The sequence below is a fragment of the Tachysurus fulvidraco genome, chromosome 21 (genome assembly GCF_022655615.1).
Source record: "Tachysurus fulvidraco isolate hzauxx_2018 chromosome 21, HZAU_PFXX_2.0, whole genome shotgun sequence".
Lineage (NCBI taxonomy): Eukaryota > Metazoa > Chordata > Actinopteri > Siluriformes > Bagridae > Tachysurus > Tachysurus fulvidraco.
The window spans coordinates 1,424,598-1,439,597 of NC_062538.1; the positions used below are offsets into that span (position 1 = coordinate 1,424,598).

General features: G+C 42.5%; 1 protein-coding gene across 2 annotated transcripts in view; it reads right to left on the reverse strand.

The window, feature by feature from the left end:
• Positions 1-2,016: 2,016 nt before the first annotated feature.
• si:dkeyp-23e4.3 (rho GTPase-activating protein 7) overlaps positions 2,017-15,000 on the reverse strand; it is a 52,078-nt gene continuing 39,094 nt past the window's right edge. For both annotated transcript variants that reach the window (XM_027163917.2, XM_047805635.1), the window contains exons 2-14: positions 14,852-14,923; positions 14,680-14,761; positions 14,534-14,597; positions 13,152-14,422; positions 12,902-13,075; positions 10,471-10,630; positions 10,111-10,309; positions 9,792-10,005; positions 8,205-8,319; positions 5,580-5,783; positions 5,280-5,494; positions 4,415-4,588; positions 2,017-3,706 (exon numbers count right to left, since the gene is read on the reverse strand). In XM_027163917.2, the coding sequence (XP_027019718.2) occupies positions 3,598-3,706; positions 4,415-4,588; positions 5,280-5,494; positions 5,580-5,783; positions 8,205-8,319; positions 9,792-10,005; positions 10,111-10,309; positions 10,471-10,630; positions 12,902-13,075; positions 13,152-14,422; positions 14,534-14,597; positions 14,680-14,761; positions 14,852-14,923 (3,053 nt within the window). In that variant the 3' untranslated portion in view covers positions 2,017-3,597. The remainder of the gene's footprint in view (positions 3,707-4,414; positions 4,589-5,279; positions 5,495-5,579; positions 5,784-8,204; positions 8,320-9,791; positions 10,006-10,110; positions 10,310-10,470; positions 10,631-12,901; positions 13,076-13,151; positions 14,423-14,533; positions 14,598-14,679; positions 14,762-14,851; positions 14,924-15,000) is intronic.

The window sequence follows — 15,000 nt, forward strand, 5'->3', positions numbered from 1 at the left end:
CGCTCTCCGGAGATTGAGCGATGGACCTGTCATGTCAGAGCCACCGTTCCCGTGGTGTAAAGCTCCTCGTGTGTAGCTTCTCAGGTTCCCCTGAAGAGATGGATGCGACTGTGTTCGATGTCGTCCAAGGCCATAAATCTAAAAAGGCAGCGCTCCATCATGTCAGACAGTGTATACAGTTATGTAAGCTCGTATAATCGACCCGACGACCTTTCGAATGTCGCGGCGTGCCGCTTTAACACGCGTCAGGACGACCGGAATGTTTCTTCGATCTGGTCGAGGCTTATTCCGGAAATTTCCACTAACGCTTCCAGTTCTCTTTAGCGTCCGAACAATCCGTCCACTCCGTCATCTTTATAAGATTCTCTCACAAAACCTGAAGTAACCGCAGCCGCAACGATAACATCAGCTTCATTTATTTATTTATTTACCAAGACTTCATTAGGGATCAAAACTAGATCGTAATACGTGAACTCCGTTAAGCACAAAGTTTCTTTAACTTTTTCATTCAGAGACGATTAATGCCGCGCTTTGGCCCGATCGTCCGTACGGTGATCAATTAGCCAGATTTCATTTACTTTTAGGTTTTTTTTTATTCTTTGCTCGTTCTCATGTCCCGATAAGTGTGTGATGTAAATTATAGATCTGAAAAATACATTAATTACTTTAGTGGGGCTGAAGGTAAATATATCGGGTTGTTCCTTCTTATCTTTTTATTAGCTCCAGCTCTTGAACGTGTGGAAAGTAAAGAAAAGGAGATCAGCGGCTTTTTATTTATTTATTTTTTTAAAGCTTTGCAGGATTTTAAGTTTGTTGCTGTGAGTTATCACTGAATAATATGAGTACAGTTTGTTCAGCGTTACCGATGAACTGAAAGCCCCGCCCCTTTTTATAGAAGTTAATATAGAAATTAGAAAGTTTTAGAAGTATATATATATATATATATATATATATATATATATATATATATATATATATATATATATATATATATATAAATACTGTATAGCTAACCTGTCTAAAGATAACCCTCTAAAAACATCTTTTAAAAAAAGGTTAGGGATGAAGCTTTTTTATTTTTTAACAAAAAGCCATTTTTGGGACATAATGGAATTTTTAGGACATCCTGATTTTTATAGATGATTTGTTTTTACACTCCACTGAGGCATGAAATTCACACAATTTTTACAAATAATATATATATATTTTTTAAAGATCTGTGTGTGTCTGTGTGTGTGTGTGTGTGTGTGTGTGTGTGTGTGTGTGTGTGTGTGTGTGTGTGTGTGTGAGAGAGAGGGAGAGAGAGGGTGCATGTGTTCTATGTGAGAGTGTGTTGTGTGTGTGTGTGCGTGTGTAGAGGGTGTGAGTGTTTTGTTTGTGTGTATGTGTTGTGAGTTTGTGTGTGTTGTGTGTGTGTGTTGTGTGTGAGTGTGTTTGTGTGTGTGCACGTGTGTGTAGTGGGTGCGAGTGTGTGTTTGTGTGTGCGTGTGTGTTGTGTGCGTGTGTGTTGTGTGTGTAGTGGGTGCGAGTTAGTGTGTGTTGTGTGAGTGTGTTTGTTGTGTGTGAGTGTGTTTGTTGTGTGAGAGTGTGTTTGTTGTGTGAGAGTGTGTGTGTTGTGTGAGAGTGTGTGTGTTGTGTGAGTGTGTGTTTGTTGTGTGAGAGTGTGTGTGTTGTGTGAGAGTGTGTGTGTTGTGTGAGTGTGTGTGTTGGTGTGTTTGTGTGTGGAGTGTGTTGTGTGTGTGTTGGTGTGTTTGTGTGTGGAGTGTGTTGTGTGAGAGTGTGTTGTGTTTGAGTGTGTGAGTGTGTTTGTGTGTGTGTTGCGTGTTTGTGTGAGTGTGTGTGAGTGTGTGTTGTGTGTGAGTGTGTTTGTGTGTGTGAGTGTGTTTGTGTGAGTGTGTGTGAGAGTGTGTTGTGTTTGAGTGTGTTGTGTGTGAGTGTGTTTGTGTGTGTGTTGTGTGTTTGTGTGAGTGTGTGTGTGAGAGTGTGTATGCTTTAATAACACACTACACAGTTGACTCTGTATGAAAATACGATCTTTATTTAACTTTTTTACTTCATGCATATAAACCATCTGATAAACATTTCAATCAAATGCAGGACAAAAGGAAAATATATATTTTTATATAATTATATAATGTTTTCAACAACGACTGCAGTTCAGTAGAGCAAATTAGCTTAGCATGTAGCATAACGTAGCGTGAATAAAACCAGAATTCTAACAGAATAAAACAGCTCGGTCGCTACGAGGCATCCTTAAAGGTTTACATATGTTTAAATAATATCTTCTGTAACATTTAATAACCTGTTAAATTATATTAACTCATCATAAAAAGATTTATAAGTTCATTTTAATAAATCCGACATATTTAAATATGTACCAATACATATTCATACTGCCGCGTAACCGGAAGCTCGGAGGAGAAACGTCACTAAACTCCGTTAGAATATTCCGGATCACAGTCCTGCCTTCTCCGCTGGACTCGTCACAAACGATTCAAACTGAACACGTGAAAGTTTGTCTGTTCGAATTTCCCAAACCCTTCGACGTGACCGGTGTCGAATCGTCCCACCGTAAATATTATCCGACAAACGACAACGACCTTCGTAAAGTCCAAATGTGCAATAGTTTTCCTAACCCTAACCCTAACGTTACATTCCGGTGACGTACTAAAATACTCATGACCCAAATTTATTTGCTTTCCTTTATATTTGAACTCAAGGCTCAGTTTACCGCCATAAAGTTAACATTGCACCTAGTGGTCAAACCTAGGAACTGCAAGCCAGAAGCACTAATAAATACACTGCCTGCTATTGTACATGCTCACGTTCTAAATATTTCTATCAGAGGAGGACCAGAAATAAGCACAGATAACGACCTGGTTGACAGGTTTGCATTTCTACACCAGATTTAGTTTTTGAACAAATATTTGGTAATAAATAAATAAAGTCTTCACAAACTAATAACTTCCTTAATCAAATCTCAGGTTTGTTTGAGCTGGTCGAAGTTTTTTTTTTTGTTAAGCTATCGTGAGATGTCGGTGTTGCAGAAACCCGGCAGCTCGGATTCATTTAAAGGAAACACGAGCGATGTATGAAAAAATTGTGGCCTCTTAGTTTTATTTCATTTTAGTTGTTATTAACATCCTGCCTCATCAAAATCTGCGATCACGAGCCGGCGCTGGAGGAAAGACGCCTCCTGAGTGACGTCTCTACGTCGAACGCCGCGGAAGCCCGGAAGAAGCAGATTTTCACGGTCTCTCAGACGTCCTTTCGAAAACTCTCTGCAGCTGTCGGAGGAAACCTTTGCAGTGTGTTAGCTTGTGAAACGGTCCTTCAAATGGGATAAGACATTTCATTACTCTGACACTCTTCCTTGTCAGTCTCGATAAGCTGTCCTGAAACGTCTCGTCTCATCATACGTTTGCTTTTCTTCCTCAACCGGAATCGTCTCTGCAATACAAAAGCTCTGGATGCGTCTCGTGTTGGCTGTGAAACACCACCTGAAATCCCGTGGGCTCCTCATACGACGTTACGTTGTTTTTTTTTTGTTTGTTTGTTTGCTTTTCTTTTTCCCTCAATTCGCTCCTCTGTGTCCTTTCATAGCTTCACGTCTTTCGTCTTCGGCTTAAAGGAGTCTTTAATTGCCACCAGGCTGTGTGAAAGCAGATGCCCACCAACTTTATTGTGCCACTCCAGAGATCGGCCCCTGATAAAGAAACACAGTTATGTTCTGCTCCGTACCGGGGCTCTTGTGAGATTTATGGGCCGTAAGAGCCTCGCACAAAGACCGGTTTACTTTCAATTTCCTTCTTAGCTAATGAGATCGGCCCCATTAGGCTCACAGGCGATGTTAAGCAGACTTAAAAGAAACAAATAAACACGAGAATCTGTGTTTGGTCTAAATGAATATCAACAAATCTTCAACTTAATGCATTTTTTTTTTTTTTTTTTTTTTTTGCTATCGGGTTTTAGAATTCGAAGGAATACGAAAAGAGTGGCGTGAAACTCGCTGTCGTAATTAACTTAACGGTTGTGACACGGAGGAATTGAATTAATATGCAGCGCTGGACCTGACTCTTGGTTGCAGGAGTAAAGTGTACACTGCAACACAGAGGTAAATATATATCTCTTCCTGTACCTTCCCAAACCTGTCAGCTAGTCTGTAGACGGCTGTCAAAGCAGCTAGCGCAATATTCTCAAACGATTGCTCTCGGATTTCTTCCACCGTGACAGGACACGGGTCTCAATTTTCTCAACAACGTCTTTTTGGGACGCGTCGTTATGTTTTGTTGATTGTACAGAGCCAAAGCTTGGAATGAGTTATGCAGAAAACAAATCGATCTTCTAAGAAAATACAGGACCGATCTTTCCTGATCTTGCATTATTTTCACTCGTGTAGATCAGCCAGACTCACCTGGTATCCGTGCGGCAGAAGTGTGTGAGTCGTGACTTCTTCGTCCCCGTCGCTTCAACCAGGAACATGCAGCACAGCACACGGGCTGTAACCCTTGTGTTCTGGATGTCAGCGTGGTCCACTGAAGTGGCCGCCACGAACAAAGGTCCTGATGAAGGATCAGACCGCCACGTCCTGCAGGTAAAGGGGTCGAGAGGTGCGAAAGGACAGACATGAGTGTAATGTGTGTACTGAATAACAGAAGCACTGTCACTGATCTCAGCTTGGAACATTACTCATCTGGGAAAAAAGGAGAACATTTAAACTCGATCACATCTCAGATCACTTTTAATCTAGGTGTCTAGAACAACAGAGCTTTTTAAAAAAAATACGACCAGTGGGGAAATAAGCGCTGGCTTGAAATGTATATCATATTGTACTCTTTTTTTTTTTTGATGTTATAAGATGTAGAAATGGAGATTTAGTGTTCAGAGTTAAATCTGATCGTAAAAAAAAACCCTGATTCACGCTGATTAGGCCAACAAACCAAATCTAAAGGTTTGGTAGATACACAAGAAAAATCAAAAGCATGTAAAAAAAAAAAATAACCTAAAAAAGCCCCAGACATCTAAGGGTTAAGTGGGAATCCCTAACAGACATGACATAAAAAAAAATAAAATAAAAAATGCTTAGGATTGTTTATTCCTACTGAGAAATTTTATCCTTGTTTAAAGCTCTGATTAGGGCTTGGACCCACAACCTTCTTCATGTGATTTTTTTTATAAGAATCAACTCGATCTTCTCGATTTAAACTCATAACCATCCACTCAAAAGCCCTTAATCATGAGCCACCTTTTCTTAACACACCCTGCTGCTGGACCACTACCTTAATAGCAGATATTGCTGAGGTGGTCTGGTGCCCACCGCCTGCAGGGTGTACCGGTAGATCTCAGATTCCTTGTCCAAGGTCTCGACCTGGCTGTGCTGGAGCTCGCTCTGCCACTGACCGTGTTCTCTCAGGACACGATGAAAAACGTATTTCTGTGGAGCATCCACTTCTACTGTCCCTCTCCACAACGGTAACGGGTATCCGTCATCCACCTGCAACGTGCAAAGGTGTCCTTGTGACCACAACCTGAGCCATTCCGTCTCTCACCTTTCCGCTGTATGACTCATGACCACTCACCTTTTTAAAGGCCACGTCCACATGATCTGAGGTGGTGCAAGTGACCCATCTTTTGCTCTTCTCCCTCGCCTCCCTCAGGAGCTGCTGGGCCGAGAGGTTTAACCGGGCGCGGTCCGCTAGATCGGTCTCGATCGTATTTAAAGCAGAGCTTCTGTCCACGTTCAGGACGTCTTCATTATTCCTTTCGTGCCAGTAATGTGGCATCTGAAGGAAAATGAGGTTTATTCTGATTAGTCTCTGATATTTATACTAAAACAAATCTATAATAGAATACAAACATGATTAACGATAATCATCTCATTTACATTTATAACGTTTATCAGATGATTTTTATCCACAACGATCAAAGACAGACTAACCTTCTAGTATCATAAGATTTTATTTTAAATAGCATTTACTGGATAGAATAGAACGGGGGCAAAAGTAGCCTTTATTATCGCCACATATACATTACAGCACAGTGAAATTCTTTTCTTCATATATCCCAACTGAGGAGGTTGGGGTCAGAGTGCAGGGGCAGCTATGATACAGCACCCCTGGAGCAGGGAGGGTTGAGGGCCTTGCTCAAGGGCCCAGCAGTGGCAGCTTGGCTGTGCGGGGCCTTTAACCCCGATCCTCCGATCAACAACCCAGAGCCTTAACCAGTTGAGCCACCACCGCCCAAATGGCATGAATCTGATCTAAAATGAGTCAGGACTCGTGGACACAATCAGAATCTATAAAATCTTGGAAATCTCCTTAAATCAAGCCGATTTAAAGAAGCCCTTCGTAAGAACTTCATGAACTTCAGTGTCACCGATGGTCAGAATGTACAGTAGGAATGTGGAAAACTCTGCAAACGACGGATCCTCTTGAATGTTTTATGGCTCCCTGGAGCTAGCGGTTTATTATTTGTATTATTTGTTTGACAGAAAAGCGTTCGCTCTCTCATCTGGGGATACCACATGAGAGGATAATGGGTCAGCGTGCTCAGGGAGTGAGGGATGGCATTACTCCTTTATCCCTCGTCAATCACATGACGTCGTGTGCGTCTCTGCAATATGTGTATTTAAGCAGATGATTCATTTTTGCTTACTTTATTTACCCCAAGGGTGCCAATAATTCTGAACCTGACTGCTCCTATCATCTTTTACTTAACAACCCACAGCTCGTCATTACATGGATTATGTTTTATCCAAATATAATAATGACGTTGACTCGGCTCAATCGAACAGTCTACGTGTTTAATGTACGCCGTTCAGCCTTTAACGTTATTAATGTAAACGCTACGGACGAACGACTGGAATATCGCTTTTTAATCGAGTCTCCGTTCTAACCGAGCAGAGAAAAGTGCGGTGCTGGAGGTGACGTTTTATCTCCACACCTTCATTACGTTCTATTCAGCACTGAAAGAGGAGATAAGAGAGTTGCTAATCAGCCGCTACTGGAAGTCAGACAGGAAGAAATGTCCAGAAACGTGTGCAATTAAAAGCTTGGGATTTATCAACCCTTTCGATATAGATTGTATTTATTTATCTATTTATTTGAGCAAAAAGGGTCAATTTCTGTTGCACAAAAAGGACAGACTGCTGCATTCCAAAGACCTTAATCGAATGTTTTTGCTTCTTTTGGGATCCATGTGAAGAGTCACATATTTAGTTATGAAGTATACAGGAATTACAAATTCATGGTTCGATTCCCGCCTCCGCCTCATGTGTGTGGAGTTTGCATGTTCTCCCCGTGCCTCGGGGGTTTCCTCCGGGTACTCCGGTTTCCTCCCCCGGTCCAAAGACATGCATGGTAGGTTGATTGGCATCTCTGGAAAATTGTCCGTAGTGTGTGTGTGTGTGTGTGTGTGTGTGAATGAGTGTGTGTGTGTGCCCTGTGATGGGTTGGCATTCCGTCCAGGGTGTATCCTGCCTCGATGCCCGATGACGCCTGAGATAGGCACAGGCTCCCCGTGACCCGAGAAGTTCGGATAAGCGGTAGAAGATGAATGAATAAATGAAGTTCTCTCTCTCTCTCTCTCTCTCTCTCTCTCTCTCTCTCTCTCTCTCTCTCTCGCTTCTTATTATATTTAAAGTATTTGACAATATTTCAAATTAATATCCGTCTAATAACTCAAAAAATCTTGGAAGATCAGATAAGCGGTAGAGAATGAATGTATGAATAAATGAACAAATGCAATGGTGTTAGCTAAATATAGCTAATAACAAACTCCAGTGTTATTGTAAGAAATGAAATTTGTGTCCAACCATGTTCCCTGTGCACAAAGCAGCTCCATGAAGACATGACGTGGAGCTGAAGGTTGGAGAACGTATTTGGTTCTTCTCCAAACTGTTCCCCCGAAGCTTGAAGAACTCAGTTAGGTCAAAATATATCTTTTTAGCATGAAGATATACCAAGGCTTCCAAACCTGTTCCAGCTAAAGAATACATTGAGCACAAAGCAAGCTCCAGGAATATCTGGTGTGTTAAGGGTGGATTGGAAGAACTCGAGTTTCCAGCACAGAGCCCTGACTCAGCGCAGACTTCACAGAAGAGAAGAGTGGAGTTTGAGAAATTCAATACTCCACATCAGGTGTAAACAAACATCTGGATATAAACCATATGTTAGATTGTGAAAGATATCAGAACGGATCAGTACCTGGAACAGTCGTGTACACTCCGTCACCATATGCGCCAATCCCTGAGTAGCAGCCAGGTTCTCACTCAGATCCCTCTGGTCCGGTCTTCCCAAGCTGTACTTCCTTTGCCCTGCCCTGTGTTTAAAAAAAAAAACAAATAAAAGAAAAGAAAATGTCATAAGTATTTGTATTATTGCTGCAGTTTCTTGTCAGGTTTCCACAAAAACAACCTTCAGACCAATCCTGTTTTATTACTTCTAACATCACGCTTGGCGTTTAGTGACCGAAACGATATGATTCCATATTATAGTGGGATTATTTGGAGCACTCCACCTAACAGCTCAGCAGGAAGAAGGAGCCGGAAAATAGATTGCAGTCTGGACCTCCTGGATGTGTTTATTCTACGGACTCTGCTGGTGACGTCATTACGATCTCCACTTCCTCTCGGTGCTCTTATCATGGCCTGTCATCTCCAAATACGCCATGTCTCAGGGGGAAGGAAGTACGAACGTGGTGTACATGTTGTTCTAGAGCTAGTTGAATTTCAATTTGTTTGGACCTTTTATTAAAAAAAATCTGGCTTCTATGTCGGCTCCAATTTGACAACTCTGTGCAACAGGAAGTCACCGATGATTGAGTTCCTAGGCACTTCATTTATAATAACTTATAAATAATAAATGCTTTTTCAAAAGTGTTTTTTCAAGTAAAGTTTCTCAAAAGATTTTTTATTTTGAGATTAAGCTAATGACCCTGACAGACATCTTTTTCCCCAAGATGAAATCTATTTTGAAATCATTCTCTCATTTATTCAGCTCATGTTTTAAGCTGAGCTTTACACTAAGACATAACATCTTGTATATCTAGGATAGATTTACGTTTATGGCATTTGACAGACACCGTTATCCAGAGTGATTTACATTTTTATCTCATTTTATACAACTGATCAATTGGGGGGTTAAGGGCCTTACTCGGGATCCCGGCAGGATTTAAACTCTCAACCACATCCCCCAAGATTTAAACCAGATGTGGTGTTGCTCCAGAGTCGTTCTGTTTCATGCTTAATCATAGATGTTAGATGTTTTCAAACTTTTATTTGCCCTGAGAACTGCCCTAAAGTAAGGATTAGGGAAAATAATTAATCAAATAAGGGGTGCACAGTGGCTTAGCGGTTAGCCTCACACCTCCAGGGTCGGGGGTTCGATTCCCGCCTCCGCCTTGTGTGTGTGGAGTTTGCATGTTCTCCCCATGCCTCGGGGGTTTCCTCCGGGTACTCCGGTTTCCTCCCCCAGTCCAAAGACATGCATGGTAGGTTGATTGGCATCTCTGGAAAATTGTCCGTAGTGTGTGTGTGTGTGTGTGTGTGTGAATGAGAGTGTGTGTGTGCCCTGTGATGGGTTGGCACTCCGTCCAGGGTGTATCCTGCCTCGATGCCCGATGACGCCTGAGATAGGCACAGGCTCCCCGTGACCCGAGAAGTTCGGATAAGCGGTAGGAAATGAATGAATGAATGAATGAATGAATCAAATACACCTGACTTCTGAGTGAATTGCTAGAAAATGGTCAATTTTATTTAAAATATATAGTATGTGAAAGAACATGTCAAAGACCTGCTGCTGGTGCTGTCTCTCTTGAGGACGTTGAGATGGAACAGAGATGGAGCCAAACAAACAGCGATATTGGTCGGGGTCATCTGGTTTTCCTCCACACAGGCCACCACTTCATGGAGGAAGAAGAGGAGGCACTGAAGAGCTTCTCGGTTCTCATCAGGCAGGAGGAAGATGGCAGCCTGGATGGCTGCGAACTGCTGGTCCTTTGGGAAGTCTGTGGTGGATGAAAGGATGACTCAGACAATGGGAAATGTTTTTCTGAAAAGCTTTGTACAACATTAGATACAGTACGAATGGAGGCCTGCTTGGGGATGCCTACACTGGTAGATGTGCAGGAAGCTCTCGCACAGCTTGCTGGAGAAAATGGGTTCGGGTAGATCTCGGAAATACTGCTTTATCATGTCCGCTACGTCAAACGCGCACTGGTCCTCAAAGGAGAAGCTGTCGGGGTCTGCCTCGATCATGTCTCTTAGGTACTGGATTCGAGATTTGACCCCAGACTTGCGAAAAAGGCCAACCTGTTGAACATAATAATGAAACGTAAAAAAACATGTACGATGATGATGGTGATGATGAGGCACCCGATGACCCTAAAAACAACCCCATTGCTTTTATCTCTCTTTCTGATGCTTCTTCTAGCATGACCTTTAGTAATGGAGGACATTTCTGAAGATCTCACCTGGTCTAAGCACTCAGTCTTAAGGTACTCCATTGCTCTGAGGATGCTCGGGGGCAGCGGTTTCCCTGACCGCTGAACACTCTGAAGCAAAGGTACACCAAACACCTTCCTGTTCTTGTGCTCAGAACCCTTTATATTTCTGTAGACTTTCGGAACTGTCCTATGGGGTTAAAAACACATGATATTCAGCTACCACGTGTCAAACATGGGTGCAATAAATAACAGGAGAAAGATTTCCACGTTTGTATTCAACTGGAGTATTTTCCTATTGCATAATGTCCTTTGAAAGATACAGAGAAGAATCTCCTTCGCAAGCATTGGCTAAAGCCGGTGAGTGTTTTTGTTTGTTGTTTCATTTGTCTGTTGGAGTGTGGCGCTCTCCTCGAATTCCACTTACTCAAGTGTTTAGAGGTGAGGAAGCTGTGAGGAACGAAATGTGTTCATCAAATACGGATACAGGTGTGAAAAGAAAAGATGTGTGCAGTGAAGGACTAATTAATAGCGGTTTACTCTTTGGATGAATCTTGAAGTGTTTTTGGAACAATTTCAGACCTACCTTGATAGAGGTTTTTGCAAAGATCTGATCTGCTCATAAGCTACACACCTGAAGAGCAGCTTCTCATTATTTACATATACAGATAAAACTTCAATGCCAGCTGAGTCTCAGAATCCAGGAACTAGCCAAGCTTTCCATCCACACTGTGAATTTCCCAATTTTCCTCTAATGTGGTTTCCTTTGATATCAGAGCTAGCAAAGCTTTTCATTAGACTTTACTTTCCATTTCAGCCTAACGTTCTTGAGCATCAAACCACGCATTTGAATTCAATTAAAAAGACAATATCGGTATCCTGTTCATTCCATTATCCCAATGATGCTCCACTACTGGCTAAACATGGCACAAACATCTCTTGACTTCCTGTGGCTTTGTAAACAGCAGCTGATATTGTACTTTAGAAATTAAAAGAGAGGAAGAAGCCACTGGACTGCAGCAGACAGGACTTATCTGAAATCAAGCATCATACACAGAACTCACAGAGCTGAATACTAAATAAAGTAAGTGTGTGTGTGTGTTTGTGTTGTGTGTGGATAGGGAACATAACAAGGTTATTTCTTTTCTACTTAGCCCACTGGCTGTTAAAACTAATAGACCATTACTTTTCCCTCAAAAAGTCAATTACGCTGTCCTTTTTGCCTTAAGCAATCAGTTTTACTCCACTTTCCGCATGGGAACTTATAACGTAGAATGTTTGATCGTTCTTTCATTGTGTTTCTATCCATCTTACACTCGTCTTTATTTATCAAGCTCAAAAATGCTCACCGAATAGATGATGGATCGTTCTAAACCCTCACAGCGACTGAAGTGCGCCTGACGTGCGGTTAGACGACCTGCACTGTCTTTCCTTTGTATTCATCATGCTCTTTATGTTAATCGAAATCGCTAAGGAAAATTTGGTCGTGCAGGTCCTGACCGTAGATTCGACCATTTCAGGACGACGTTATTAACAGGATAGCTTCAAACAAAAAAGCCTAGAGGTTCACCCGAGACTGTAGGCTACCATCTAGTGCTCATTTTTTTTTTTACCAGGAGTTACCAGGTAACTTCAGAGTTGACAACATACTATAGAGTCGTCTGTTGTACAATCTATCAGCTCATATAAGATGCAGAATATATGAGCAGGCTATGAGCATGAGGCAAAAGCTGTTAGTAGGAATGCGACACAGAGTAGAGTGTAGAGAAAAACCTGAACGTGAAAGGGAAATGGAAAAACATGTCATCGGCATATTGACATCCTTGAACGCCGTGTTGTCATCAAAAGAATACAATATCAGCACCGTGAGTAATTCTAACAGCAAGTGGTATCGATACTTGAGTGATGCTCGAGTCTCAATAAATAATTGTGTTTGCAATATTTATGAGTGCCGTCTGTCTGGTTATTAACCCTCTCGTTCCCAGAGGGAATCTCTCTGGAGGTCTGAAACTTAAGGAAGTAGAAGGATAGGTTATGCTTACTGTATATAAGCATGGTTTTCTTACTGAGTGTAGGACTTGTCTTGATGTAAATGGCCTGGTGGTCATGCTAACTAGGGTTGCCATTCGTATTTGATGAAAAAACAATCAAACAGGAAAGCGCCAGTAGTTCTGAAGGCAACTGTCCGGAACTGTGGTTACATACAGTACAGAATACGTATATTTGTCTAGTGAATGTGTGTTTGTGTGCCCTGCGATGGGTTGGCACTCCGTCCACGGTGTATCCTGCCTCGATGCCCAATGACGCCTGAGATAGGCACAGGCTCCCCGTGACCCGAGAAGTTCGTATAAACGGTAAAATGAATGAATGAATGAATGTGTGTTTTCATATATTAGTAAAGAATTAATCTCTGAAGCCAGTCTACATTTTTTCACTCTCTTTATCTTCTTCCATATCTTACCAGTTCCATCCTTGTTTGCTGAAAGGTGAATGTTTATCCATGAGAACAGTCAATCTGAGCAGACTCAGTCTCTGCAGCATTGAAACACAAGGAGCAAGTCGGGACTCGACGGCTCGGGTGGTGGGTCTCGGTGTCGAGACGATCCGTTCACTGCACCAGTAAAGTTTTCGATCTCTGAAATGTATAAAACCAAACAGTGTTATATTCTGCAGACGTAGATTTTCCAAAAAGTGGCTGTGGTGTCTCTTACCCAGAGATCTGCACCGTATTTGGCCTCTCTTGTGAGATTTTGTTGCAATTTTGCTTTGGGCCATTTTGATTTGTTTCACTCTGCTCTTTGATCTCAAGGTGGATATCGGTCAGAGACGAAGGGGAATGCGAGTTGGAGTGGGAGAAATCTGAATCTCCATCTTCTGGCAGTTTGTCTGTCCATGCAGTATCCTTTTGCTGTAGTCCAGTAATACGTTCCATAACATTATCCAAGGCTGAAAACACATCGTCATCCATAATTTGAACATGATCTGGGACGTTGTCGTAAATGCTAACACGATGGTCTTGTGCTGCCAGAGGACTACAAGGTGGTTCTTCGGATGGACTGCTTCGACATCTACGACGATGGAATCCATGAAAGCTTCCAGTCCTCCAGTTGATGGAGGTATTATCAGTGGGTGACAGCACAGTATTTTGCAAAATGGTGGGAAATGTGCCTGGCTTGTGACCATGTGGAATCTCAAAAATGGTGTTACCATTCAGACCGTGCTGGTTGGGGAGCTCCTGCTCACTAACACAGACTGGCTTTTGTGCTTTTGATTGAGTGTTCTGTCTTTTCCAGTTACTACGTACCTTGGTGATTGGACTGGGTGTACTGACTGCACTGCTGTTCTCTGAGGGACTACTGCTGGAGCCATATGGTGGTGAACAGGACAGTTGACTAGATGTCTTATCTGCGAGCCCTGAAAGGTTAAGATGGGTAAGTGCCTCATGCTTGTCCTCCTCATGACCCTCCTGTAGTACAGGACTACCTATGACTAACCGTGGTTTTCCACCTTGACCATGGGGCCATAGCGTTGACCCTCGGACTCTGAGCTTGTCCATCTTGCGAAGAAGGCTCTGACCCTTCTTCAGAGGAGGCTTTGCTGGGAAGCACTCTTCACTGCTGATGTTATGAGGCTCTGCTGGAGATGGAGGTCCACTGTAGGAGCTGTCTGGGGACAGGTATTTGGAGGTGAAGGAGCATCTAGAGGAGCTTCGGCTCGTCTCGGGCTCTTCCGAAGTTTTTAGGGTGGTATCGCCCCCATCGCTGTCAGAGCTGCTGGAGCTGTGCATGGACAGAATCTCCTGCTGTTCACTGCTGTCTGACAGAGATGCCTCACAGCTCTCAGACCTTCTAAGACTTGCGATAGGGCTGTCCACAGATGGCAGAAAGTCCATACCATCTGTACGTATCCAGCGCCTACTCTTTCGGTCGTAGGACCATTTGGGGCTGATGGCACAGGGCTCCACATCGTCATCAACCTTACCCTAGATTACAAAATAACAAATGACTCAAGGACATGTCAGTAGGTCCTGGTTGAAGATTCGAATTCAATGTTTGTTTCATGGTGTGAACATTTATTCTGAACATCAACTCACTCGTTGTTTGTATCTGCTCAGATCCAGCTTCATCTCTGCACATTTGTTTAAGGTGTTTAATCTCCTGGGTGCAGAAGAAAGCATGAATAATTATAAAATAATAATACTTTCCCTCAAATACAATCCAGAATAAAACGTACACCCACCTGCAGAGAGAGTCTAATGTGTCACGGTCCAGGAAGACATGATCACTCTTCACCCAATCAAAGTCAACAGGAAAGTGGCAATCTAGACACCAAACCGAATTACAGGTGAACACAGTGTTTGCTGTTCATTTGAAAGTGTGCGATTGTTCGAATTTTCTAAATAAATATTTACTTTTGAAAAGCTGTGCATACTGAGGGAACCCGGCGGCTCGGAGCCAGTCGCAAGCCTCCTTTGCTTCGATTTCTAGAGAGATGAACAAATAAAGTGAGACATTTTTGATTTCTCTGTTAAGATTAGCGATAGTTCACAACACGAGAGAA